The sequence below is a fragment of the Tachypleus tridentatus genome, chromosome 1, assembly GCF_004210375.1.
Source record: "Tachypleus tridentatus isolate NWPU-2018 chromosome 1, ASM421037v1, whole genome shotgun sequence".
In the NCBI taxonomy this organism is placed as follows: Eukaryota; Metazoa; Arthropoda; class Merostomata; order Xiphosura; family Limulidae; genus Tachypleus; species Tachypleus tridentatus.
Window position 1 is genome coordinate 19,473,750 of NC_134825.1, and position 12,042 is coordinate 19,485,791.

At 36.1% G+C, this 12,042-nt stretch overlaps 1 protein-coding gene across 4 annotated transcripts in view; it reads right to left on the minus strand.

Moving 5' to 3' along the window:
* LOC143244185 (ras-related and estrogen-regulated growth inhibitor-like) overlaps positions 1-12,042 on the minus strand; it is a 70,623-nt gene that overhangs the window by 17,704 nt on the left and 40,877 nt on the right. For all 4 annotated transcript variants that reach the window (XM_076488451.1, XM_076488622.1, XM_076488534.1 and 1 more), the window contains one exon: positions 6,699-6,892. In XM_076488451.1, coding sequence (XP_076344566.1) covers positions 6,699-6,892 — 194 coding nt within the window. The remainder of the gene's footprint in view (positions 1-6,698; positions 6,893-12,042) is intronic.

Below are 12,042 nucleotides of genomic sequence, written 5' to 3' on the forward strand. Positions count from 1 at the left end.
AACAGCTTCCTTCCCTACCAGTGTCACAGTGGTATGTCTGCCTTGTAAACTATATTCAATATGTATTTCTGAATGGGTTGTAAACTCATCCTGTCATTTTACACATTGAACAGCTTCCTTCCCTACCAGAGTCACAGTGGTATGTCTACCTTGTAAACTATATTCAATATGTATTTCTGAATGGTTTGTAAACTCATCTTGTCATTTTACACATTGAACAGCTTCCTTCCCTACCACCGGCACAGCGGTATGTCTGCCTTGTAAACTATATTCTTATGTATTTCTGAATGGTTTGTAAACTCATCTTGTCATTTTACACATTGAACAACTTCCTTCCCTACCACCGGCACAGCGGTATGTCTGCCTTGTAAACTATATTCAATATGTATTTCTGAATGGTTTGTAAACTCATCTTGTCATTTTACACATTGAACAGCTTCCTTCCCTACCACCGGCACAGCGGTATGTCTGCCTTGTAAACTATATTCAATATGTATTTCTGAATGGGTTGTAAACTCATCTTGTCATTTTGCACATTTAACACCTTCCTTCCCTACCACCAGCACAGCGGTATGTCTGCCTTGTAAACTATATTCAATATGTATTTCTGAATGGTTTGTAAACTCATCTTGTCATTTTGCACATTGAACAGCTTCCTTCCCTACCACCGGCACAGTGGTATGTCTGCCTTGTAAACTGTATTCAATATGTATTTCTGAATGGGTTGTAAACTCATCCTGTCATTTTACACATTGAACAGCTTCCTTCCCTACCAGAGTCACAGTGGTATGTCTCCCTTGTAAACTATATTTAATATGTATTTCTGAATGGTTTGTAAACTCATCCTGTCATTTTACACATTGAACAGCTTCCTTCCCTACCACCGGCACAGCGGTATGTCTGCCTTGTAAACTATATTCAATATATATTTCTGAATGGTTTGTAAACTCATCTTGTCATTTTACACATTGAACAGCTTCCTTCCCTACCACCGGCACAGCGGTATGTCTGCCTTGTAAACTATATTCAATATGTATTTCTGAATGGTTTGTAAACTCATCTTGTCATTTTACACATTGAACAGCTTCCTTCCCTACCACCGGCACAGCGGTATGTCTGCCTTGTAAACTATATTCAATATGTATTTCTGAATGGGTTGTAAACTCATCTTGTCATTTTGCACATTTAACACCTTCCTTCCCTACCACCAGCACAGCGGTATGTCTGCCTTGTAAACTATATTCAATATGTATTTCTGAATGGTTTGTAAACTCATCTTGTCATTTTGCACATTGAACAGCTTCCTTCCCTACCACCGGCACAGTGGTATGTCTGCCTTGTAAACTGTATTCAATATGTATTTCTGAATGGGTTGTAAACTCATCTTGTCATTTTACACATTGAACAGCTTCCTTCCCTACCAGAGTCACAGTGGTATGTCTCCTTGTAAACTATATTTAATATGTATTTCTGAATGGTTTGTAAACTCATCCTGTCATTTTACACATTGAACAGCTTCCTTCCCTACCACCGGCACAGCGGTATGTCTGCCTTGTAAACTATATTCAATATATATTTCTGAATGGTTTGTAAACTCATCTTGTCATTTTGCACATTGAACAGCTTCCTTCCCTACCACCGGCACAGCGGTATGTCTGCCTTGTAAACTATATTCAATATGTATTTCTGAATGGTTTGTAAACTCATCTTGTCATTTTACACATTGAACAGCTTCCTTCCCTACCAGAGTCACAGTGGTATGTCTACCTTGTAAACTATATTCAATATGTATTTCTGAATGGTTTGTAAACTCATCTTGTCATTTTACACATTGAACAGCTTCCTTCCCTACCAGTGTCACAGTGGTATGTCTGCCTTGTAAACTATATTCAATATGTATTTCTGAATGGGTTGTAAACTCATCTTGTCATTTTACACATTGAACAGCTTCCTTCCCTACCAGTGTCACAGTGGTATGTCTGCCTTGTAAACTATATTCAATATGTATTTCTGAATGGTTTGTAAACTCATCTTGTCATTTTACACATTGAACAGCTTCCTTCCCTACCAGTGTCACAGTGGTATGTCTGCCTTGTAAACTATATTCAATATGTATTTCTGAATGGTTTGTAAACTCATCCTGTCATTTTACACATTGAACAACTTCCTTCCCTACCAGAGTCACAGTGGTATGTCTGCCTTGTAAACTATATTCAGTATGTATTTCTGAATGGGTTGTAAACTCATCCTGTCATTTTACACATTGAACAGCTTCCTTCCCTACCAGAGTCACAGTGGTATGTCTCCCTTGTAAACTATATTTAATATGTATTTCTGAATGGTTTGTAAACTCATCCTGTCATTTTACACATTGAACAGCTTCCTTCCCTACCACCGGCACAGCGGTATGTCTGCCTTGTAAACTATATTCAATATATATTTCTGAATGGTTTGTAAACTCATCTTGTCATTTTACACATTGAACAACTTCCTTCCCTACCACCGGCACAGCGGTATGTCTGCCTTGTAAACTATATTCAATATGTATTTCTGAATGGTTTGTAAACTCATCTTGTCATTTTACACATTGAACAGCTTCCTTCCCTACCACCGGCACAGCGGTATGTCTGCCTTGTAAACTATATTCAATATGTATTTCTGAATGGGTTGTAAACTCATCTTGTCATTTTGCACATTTAACACCTTCCTTCCCTACCACCAGCACAGCGGTATGTCTGCCTTGTAAACTATATTCAATATGTATTTCTGAATGGTTTGTAAACTCATCTTGTCATTTTGCACATTGAACAGCTTCCTTCCCTACCACCGGCACAGTGGTATGTCTGCCTTGTAAACTGTATTCAATATGTATTTCTGAATGGGTTGTAAACTCATCCTGTCATTTTACACATTGAACAGCTTCCTTCCCTACCAGAGTCACAGTGGTATGTCTCCCTTGTAAACTATATTTAATATGTATTTCTGAATGGTTTGTAAACTCATCCTGTCATTTTACACATTGAACAGCTTCCTTCCCTACCACCGGCACAGCGGTATGTCTGCCTTGTAAACTATATTCAATATATATTTCTGAATGGTTTGTAAACTCATCTTGTCATTTTGCACATTGAACAGCTTCCTTCCCTACCACCGGCACAGCGGTATGTCTGCCTTGTAAACTATATTCAATATGTATTTCTGAATGGTTTGTAAACTCATCTTGTCATTTTACACATTGAACAGCTTCCTTCCCTACCAGAGTCACAGTGGTATGTCTACCTTGTAAACTATATTCAATATGTATTTCTGAATGGTTTGTAAACTCATCTTGTCATTTTACACATTGAACAGCTTCCTTCCCTACCAGTGTCACAGTGGTATGTCTGCCTTGTAAACTATATTCAATATGTATTTCTGAATGGTTTGTAAACTCATCTTGTCATTTTACACATTGAACAGCTTCCTTCCCTACCAGTGTCACAGTGGTATGTCTGCCTTGTAAACTATATTCAATATGTATTTCTGAATGGTTTGTAAACTCATCTTGTCATTTTACACATTGAACAGCTTCCTTCCCTACCAGTGTCACAGTGGTATGTCTGCCTTGTAAACTATATTCAATATGTATTTCTGAATGGTTTGTAAACTCATCCTGTCATTTTACACATTGAACAACTTCCTTCCCTACCAGAGTCACAGTGGTATGTCTGCCTTGTAAACTATATTCAGTATGTATTTCTGAATGGGTTGTAAACTCATCCTGTCATTTTACACATTGAACAACTTCCTTCCCTACCAGAGTCACAGTGGTATGTCTACCTTGTAAACTATATTCAATATGTATTTCTGAATGGTTTGTAAACTCATCTTGTCATTTTACACATTGAACAACTTCCTTCCCTACCAGAGTCACAGTGGTATGTCTACCTTGTAAACTATATTCAATATGTATTTCTGAATGGTTTTTAAACTCATCTTGTCATTTTACACATTGAACAGCTTCCTTCCCTACCACCGGCACAGCGGTATGTCTGCCTTGTAAACTATATTCTTATGTATTTCTGAATGGTTTGTAAACTCATCTTGTCATTTTACACATTGAGCAACTTCCTTCCCTACCACCGGCACAGCGGTATGTCTGCCTTGTAAACTATATTCAATATGTATTTCTGAATGGTTTGTAAACTCATCTTGTCATTTTACACATTGAACAGCTTCCTTCCCTACCACCGGCACAGCGGTATGTCTGCCTTGTAAACTATATTCAATATGTATTTCTGAATGGTTTGTAAACTCATCTTGTCATTTTACACATTGAACAGCTTCCTTCCCTACCAGAGTCACAGTGGTATGTCTGCCTTGTAAACTATATTCAATATGTATTTCTGAATGGTTTGTAAACTCATCTTGTCATTTTACACATTGAACAGCTTCCTTCCCTACCAGTGTCACAGTGGTATGTCTGCCTTGTAAACTATATTCAATATGTATTTCTGAATGGGTTGTAAACTCATCTTGTCATTTTACACATTGAACAGCTTCCTTCCCTACCAGTGTCACAGTGGTATGTCTGCCTTGTAAACTATATTCAATATGTATTTCTGAATGGTTTGTAAACTCATCTTGTCATTTTACACATTGAACAGCTTCCTTCCCTACCAGTGTCACAGTGGTATGTCTGCCTTGTAAACTATATTCAATATGTATTTCTGAATGGTTTGTAAACTCATCCTGTCATTTTACACATTGAACAACTTCCTTCCCTACCAGAGTCACAGTGGTATGTCTGCCTTGTAAACTATATTCAATATGTATTTCTGAATGGGTTGTAAACTCATCCTGTCATTTTACACATTGAACAACTTCCTTCCCTACCAGAGTCACAGTGGTATGTCTACCTTGTAAACTATATTCAATATGTATTTCTGAATGGTTTGTAAACTCATCTTGTCATTTTACACATTGAACAACTTCCTTCCCTACCAGAGTCACAGTGGTATGTCTACCTTGTAAACTATATTCAATATGTATTTCTGAATGGTTTTTAAACTCATCTTGTCATTTTACACATTGAACAGCTTCCTTCCCTACCACCGGCACAGCGGTATGTCTGCCTTGTAAACTATATTCTTATGTATTTCTGAATGGTTTGTAAACTCATCTTGTCATTTTACACATTGAGCAACTTCCTTCCCTACCACCGGCACAGCGGTATGTCTGCCTTGTAAACTATATTCAATATGTATTTCTGAATGGTTTGTAAACTCATCTTGTCATTTTACACATTGAACAGCTTCCTTCCCTACCACCGGCACAGCGGTATGTCTGCCTTGTAAACTATATTCAATATGTATTTCTGAATGGTTTGTAAACTCATCTTGTCATTTTACACATTGAACAGCTTCCTTCCCTACCAGAGTCACAGTGGTATGTCTACCTTGTAAACTATAGTCAATATGTATTTCTGAATGGTTTGTAAACTCATCTTGTCATTTTACACATTGAACAGCTTCCTTCCCTACCACCGGCACAGCGGTATGTCTGCACACTTAACAATGCTAGAATCCGGAATAAAGTAATAATAATGTTTAAAATATTGTGAGAAAACAATGGCATAAGTTATGTACAATCGTTTAAATTACTTTCTTCTTCGCCAGTCTTTGATATCTTTGATGACGTTACAAGCCATCACGACGTCAGTTGTAAATAAACGTCAGCATATAATAACTAGGTTATTTTAGGATCACAATTCTTAAAAACGAAAAAGAACTTTCCACAAACTCTCCAGTGTAGAGTGAAAGTCGTCCTACAAGAACATATTCAGCCAAACTACAAAACAATATTGAGGACGCTTGGAGAGGTGGTTCTGGTAGGTTTGTAGACAAATAGAATTTCTGGGGTTCCGGTTTGTTCTTCCGTCTTTCTTGTAACAACAGACTTATAAGCCTTGCTTGTTTAATTTTCTTTTAACGTTAGTTGAAAATTTCTCAACTTAACTGCAACGTCTTCTTGTTTCAGTCCGCATGCAAATGTTTCAAACAGTGGTATTAGTATTCTCTCCTGAATGGCTTTAGGTTTATTAAATGTATTCCATAACATCACAAAATATCAGTATAGAGATTCGTAAAAAAACAAAACTTTATCAATAAGATTTTAGCTCTTTTATTTTGGTTGTTGAAACGTAGTGAACGATCTTCGAATTTGATACATTTTACTTCTTATATTTTATATATATATTTTTTCCTTTTTGACGTGATTTTTTAAAGGAAGAGGCCTTGTGTCCTCTCTTTCTCTACGAGTGTTAAGTGATAATAAAACCATATATAAGTTATCATGCAGAAGTTTCCGATTTATGGTAAAATTCAACATTAAAATGGTACGGTGCGTGAAAATAATACTATAATCTTAAAGACAGTAAAATCTGAAATTTCACAGATGGCGACACTTATGTACTATGGGCTAAAAGTTGATTAGCTAAAATAATATTTATTATAAAAATCACTTTTTACCATTAATGATAATTAAAGGATGAAACTGTTAACTGTTTCTAAGGAGTTTTTTTTAATCTCGAGAATAAAAATAAGATATTTACAGAATGCAACGTTTTACTATATTTCTGTTTAATCCAAAAGTACGACTTTACTTTTAAGTGCTTTTCAGAAACAAAGACTGATCTAAAAATAAAATTCACAACAGACCTGTAATGACCCAGGTCTTCTTTGTTCGCAATCAAAGCCATTGGTGGCTGACCCTCTTCACCGAAATCTTCATTAAGGAGTTTCAAAAGTTCTCGCGCTTTTACGAAACTACGTTTGTCAGTAATCGAATAGACGATGACGTAACCATCTGCACCCTCAAGAAGTCCCTTCGATTTGAGTGACGTAAAAGATTCCTAATAGAAAGGATAAAATGTATCTGTGAATCTGTGTGAAAATTGGTGCTTCTATTTTCGAAAGGAGGAAAATGGAATAGTGATAATAATAAAACTATTAAAAATACCGCTACGATAAAATGTTTAACATAGTTAGATCTCATTCTCTTCATTGGATATAAACTCAACTTACTATGAAGTCAATTATTAAAGCAGCTAATGCTTTGATAATTAACCTTATGTGTGCTTACGCAAAGGCAAGTTTTGCTCAGTGTATGTGATTAGCAATGTTTGTAATTAAACAATTCCTGGAGACTTAACTTACAAATTATTGCTTCAAGATGACGGTCTGGTTGACGAAAACATGAAACAACACGCATAGATTTACGGTGTAATAAAACAGTTATATTTTTAATCCAATCCTAATTTTTTGGTTCCAGCACTATATTATGAAAAAACAACAACAAAGCATGACATGAGTAACTTCATAAATATTAACTCTGTGTTTATTGTGGTGCCCTGATTATTGTACATTAAACCTATTAGAATCCATTTTAAAAATTGGAAACTTCACGTGTCAGTGAATATTTTATTCCACAAATTAATTTACCAATACATTGGTAGTAGAACTTTCAAATCTATAAATCCTATCAGTTCGGGCCCGGCATGGCCAAGCGTGTTAAGACGTGCGACTCGTAATCTGAGGGTCACGGGTTCGAATCCTCGTCGCGCCAAACATGCTCGCCCTTTCAGCCGTGGGGGCGTTATAATGTGACGGTCAATCCCACTATTCGTTGGTAGCCCAAGAGTTGACCGTGGGTGGTGATGACTAGCTGCCTTCCCTCTAGTCTTACACTACTAAATTAGGGATGGCTAGAGCAGATAGCTTTGCGCGAAATTCAAACCAAACCAAAACCACTGGTATTGGTAGGTTTAAGTCAGTTATAATTTTATTTTGGTGTCAATAAACGAAATCTACGTGATAACTTCCGTATATGGTTTACTCATCGTCTTCAATGAGACAACGGTAAGTTTAGAGACTTACAACTCAAACACTGGTGATTCAATTCCCGTCGGTAGATACAACGAAAGCCCCACAGTGACACAGCGGTATGTCTGCAGACTAACAAAACTGGAAGCCGCGTTTCAATGCCCGTCATGAGAAGAGCACCGAGAGTCCATTGTGTAGCTTTCTACTAAACTTCAAATAAACAAACTAATTCGAAGGGTTAACATTAAAATCCTTAGTCAGTTTAAAAAGGAAATATTTCTTAATAAATATCACTAACGTATTTTCGAAACTTTCCACAACAAATTTTTTATCTACTTCAAGTGGCCAATACAGCCAACCCTAAATTGAAATTTTAGCGTTTAGAACAATATATTCAATGCTATCATTAAATAACAAAATGATTTGAGAAACATCAGATAATATTCCCCTTCGACATAAATAATTATATAATCTTTCTAATCTTGACGACCCGGCATGGCCAAGCGTGTTAAGAATGATCGCCCTCCCAGCCGTGGGGGCGTTATATTGTGACGCTCAATCCCACTATTCGTTGGTAAAAGATTAGCCCAAGAATTGGCGGTGGGTGGTGATGACTAGCTGCCTTCCCTTTAGTCTTACACTACTAAATTAGGGACGGCTAGCGCACATAGCCCTCGAGTTGCTTTGCACGAAATTCAAAAAACAAACAAAACATCCAATCTTGACTATTTCAAAAATAAGCAGAGTAAACTTGGATATTCAACAATGCAAGACGAGCCTTTACAAACACGAAACAAATAAAATTAAAAAGTATACATTGTAGTTCCTGTAAAAACTATCTGTATTGTTTGTCAAGCTTTTGCACTCATGTAATAAATTGAGAAATCAGTAAAACTGCTTGTTTCCTTCTCACTTTGATAATATCAATGTGATCGCCAGTAATATGAAGTTATAACTCATTATGATTAAAACATTTTAATCAATAGGTCATGAAAGTTATGTAGACATACAAGTATCCGGTTTTAACAGTTATTTCGTTCTTGCATACGTATCAGCGAAAGAGCTTGACCAGTCTTCTGTCAAACAGATTTGTTTTATTTAGTTCAATTTTCTGAAAGATTAAACTGGTAATAAATATTGGAGATACGCCATAAAAATATGTTTAAAATCGCACGTGTAATTCAGGATTCAAAGTTTAATAGGAAAACTTACTATTAATTAACGTTTAGCTTAAGTCACGTTCCTTTTGAAGAAACAATACATTTTAGTGGCTGAAGTAATTTTAGTAACAATTTAAACACGTTACGTTTTCCTTTTGTAACAGTTACTTATGAAGGCTTAGCTGTGGGCTCCAAATTGAACTTTTTCGGCCAGTATTTTTTTCTTGTTTTCAACGACCGAACACTTTCACTATCTTTAAATATTCTGCTTGGGTTCACCAACTTATATAGTATCTAAACAGTAAGAATAGCTGTATTTGATTCATTTTTGAACATCAGTGAGATTAGCTTTCTCAGATACATTAATCCATTGAGCGTGAAAGTCACCACAGAAAGACGTTTATTGATTTCTACTTTAGCTTTAGAATCTAAACACCAAATTTGTTTTATGAAAACTTAGCTGGGATCCTAATTCATCATGCATATAAAATACTACGTACATTTAAATATTTACATAAAAAAATTTGATAATGTTTCAGAAATACTTATACAAAAATGGTTTCCCTATTTCATTCATAGATAGAAGAGTTGGTAGCAAAACTTGATAAAACTACCAACAAGTGTTAGCATCAAGTTTTCTTTGTCTGATTTTTAATATTTTTAAAAATTAAGGGTTACAAGTACATCACTTTCTCTGTATGATTAAGTTTAGAAAACGTTATAGATTAGAACTATAAACCTCTGACGCTGACTTTTACCACAGATGGAAACGTCTGATGAAACTGCAGTTGATTATTTACCTCTTCATAATTATTAAACTTCAAAGAGAAGTCATGCTTTATTGTATTAATATTCGTAGAGAACGTAGATGTAAAAGACCATTTAAAGCCATTATTAGACCAATCATTTCAGGATTAAAGTTACAATTATACAACCCGAATAACTCATACAGTTAATCCAGGTAAATTAATCCAGACTTGTAGTAAACTGGACCAGTCTATTTGGTCAGTATGTTTTGTGACCGGCAGATGTCAGACTATCTTCTGTCTCAGAAGTATTTTATTTTGCTATAGTCGAAACATGATTTGTTTATTTAACTTTAATTCGTGGTGCCACAAGCAGGTCTTAAGGGAGAGGACAATATGACGTCATCTAGCAGGAAGACGTTTCTTTCGTACTGTCTTCACTAGTTTTCATTGCAGAAATATTTTTAGTCTGGACATTTCTCTTGTTTATCTTTCTATATTTAAACATTGCTGCACCTCAGTCCAACTAGCTGCACTGACACTTGAGAAGTAGCATTTTCACCTGCTTTCTCCCAGACTCTTGGGTTCAAATCATGTCACCAAACAAACAAAGAAAAAACACCCTTAGAAGCCAGAAGTTTCTCTCCAATGGTGGTCAGGAGTTCCTTTAAGGTAGGAAGTTAAATAGAGTTGATTTTCTATCTCTAATGCTCATACAGCTTGAACCAGTAGTTTTAGAAATCCATCAGCCAACCTTATTTATCCTTAAATGCGAGTAGCAGGTAAGCCAGCCCCTATTGATCCACTTAGGCCGCTTATCTTAGAGCACTTGTTATTTTCACAAAAAACAAAGTTACTCGCTTGGGATCAATTTTAATGATTTTATAGCTAAAAGATTTCAAGTGTTGCTTCGAAACTTGGATCATGTAAAAGTCTGTGTTCATTAAAATTCATTTCGACTAAAGTTACCAAATTTAAGCACGCACTGCAATGGGTGATGGATTTTGTTATCGTGTATCTAAGCAACAAACACACTTAGACAATGTTGCTATCATGAGTATTTTACCGGCTCTAGCCTTAAAACTTAACAATACACAATACACAGCCGTCGAGTCTGTTGTGAAATATGACGAAATATGACATGTTGTGTGAAACCAAACTTGTGTTTTCTTATTTCGTCACCAAAGATCACACAGTGTTATAACGTCCGGCAAGACCAAACAATTAAGATATTTTAGTCGTTGAAACAACTGTACCATTCGTTTTTGTAAAGTTTTTTTTTATGATTATCACGATGGAACAGATGTCTGTTTGTTTGTTTGTTTTTGAACTTAGCACAAAGCTACTCGAGGGCTATCTGTGCTAGCCGTTCCTAATTTAGCAGTGTAAGACAAGAGGGAAGGAAGCTAGTCATCACCACCCACCGCCAACTCTTGGGCTACTCTTTTACCAACGAATAGTGGGATTGACCGTCACGTTATAACGCCCCCACGGCTGAAAGGGTGAGCACGTTTGGCGCGATGGGGGATGCGAACCCGCGACCCTCAGATTACGAGTCGCACGCCTTAACACACTTCGCCATGCCGGCCCGGAAGAGATGTCACGCAAGTTGATAGTTACGCTTTATCGGATAGCTCGTTTCATTTTGTTATTCTACTTCAGCAATAATCTTTAATCATGAAAAAGCAGGCAATTATTTCATGCTCTTGAGCTAAGAAATTGTTTTAAATGTCAAATTTCAAACATATTGTTCAATCCTTAAACACGCCTGTGCTTTCTATATGAGTTCTTTTACCAATAGAAATGTTATGCATGACTTGTATTAATACTTCGTGGATGAGTTACAGCAGGGACATGCTACAGATGTAAAAATACCATGCCATGCTCAGGAGTTGGGATATATCTAAAGATAAGATAAAAATAATCCGTGATTAATCATTGACTATTTATATTTTCATAAATTATTTTGCTATTCATAAAACATTTCCTTTTGATAGTGTTAATGACGCATTCTTTCGTATGACACAAGACCGTTTCTTTGCCCTTGCTGACTTAAAATACCACTGCATTAATAAATATCTGTGCTTTGGTCTTCGAAGTTCACAACTGATTTCCTGCAGAAATTTCCAAATATTTAGTTCATGCATAACGAAAAGTCGTAATTTTGAAATAGTTAATAATATTGACTGTTTTCTCTTGTTTTTTTACAAAAAAAGTCCTCATTCCTCCAGTTTATGACCCTCATTAGCACTTTATGGTTTACCACAAACTTCC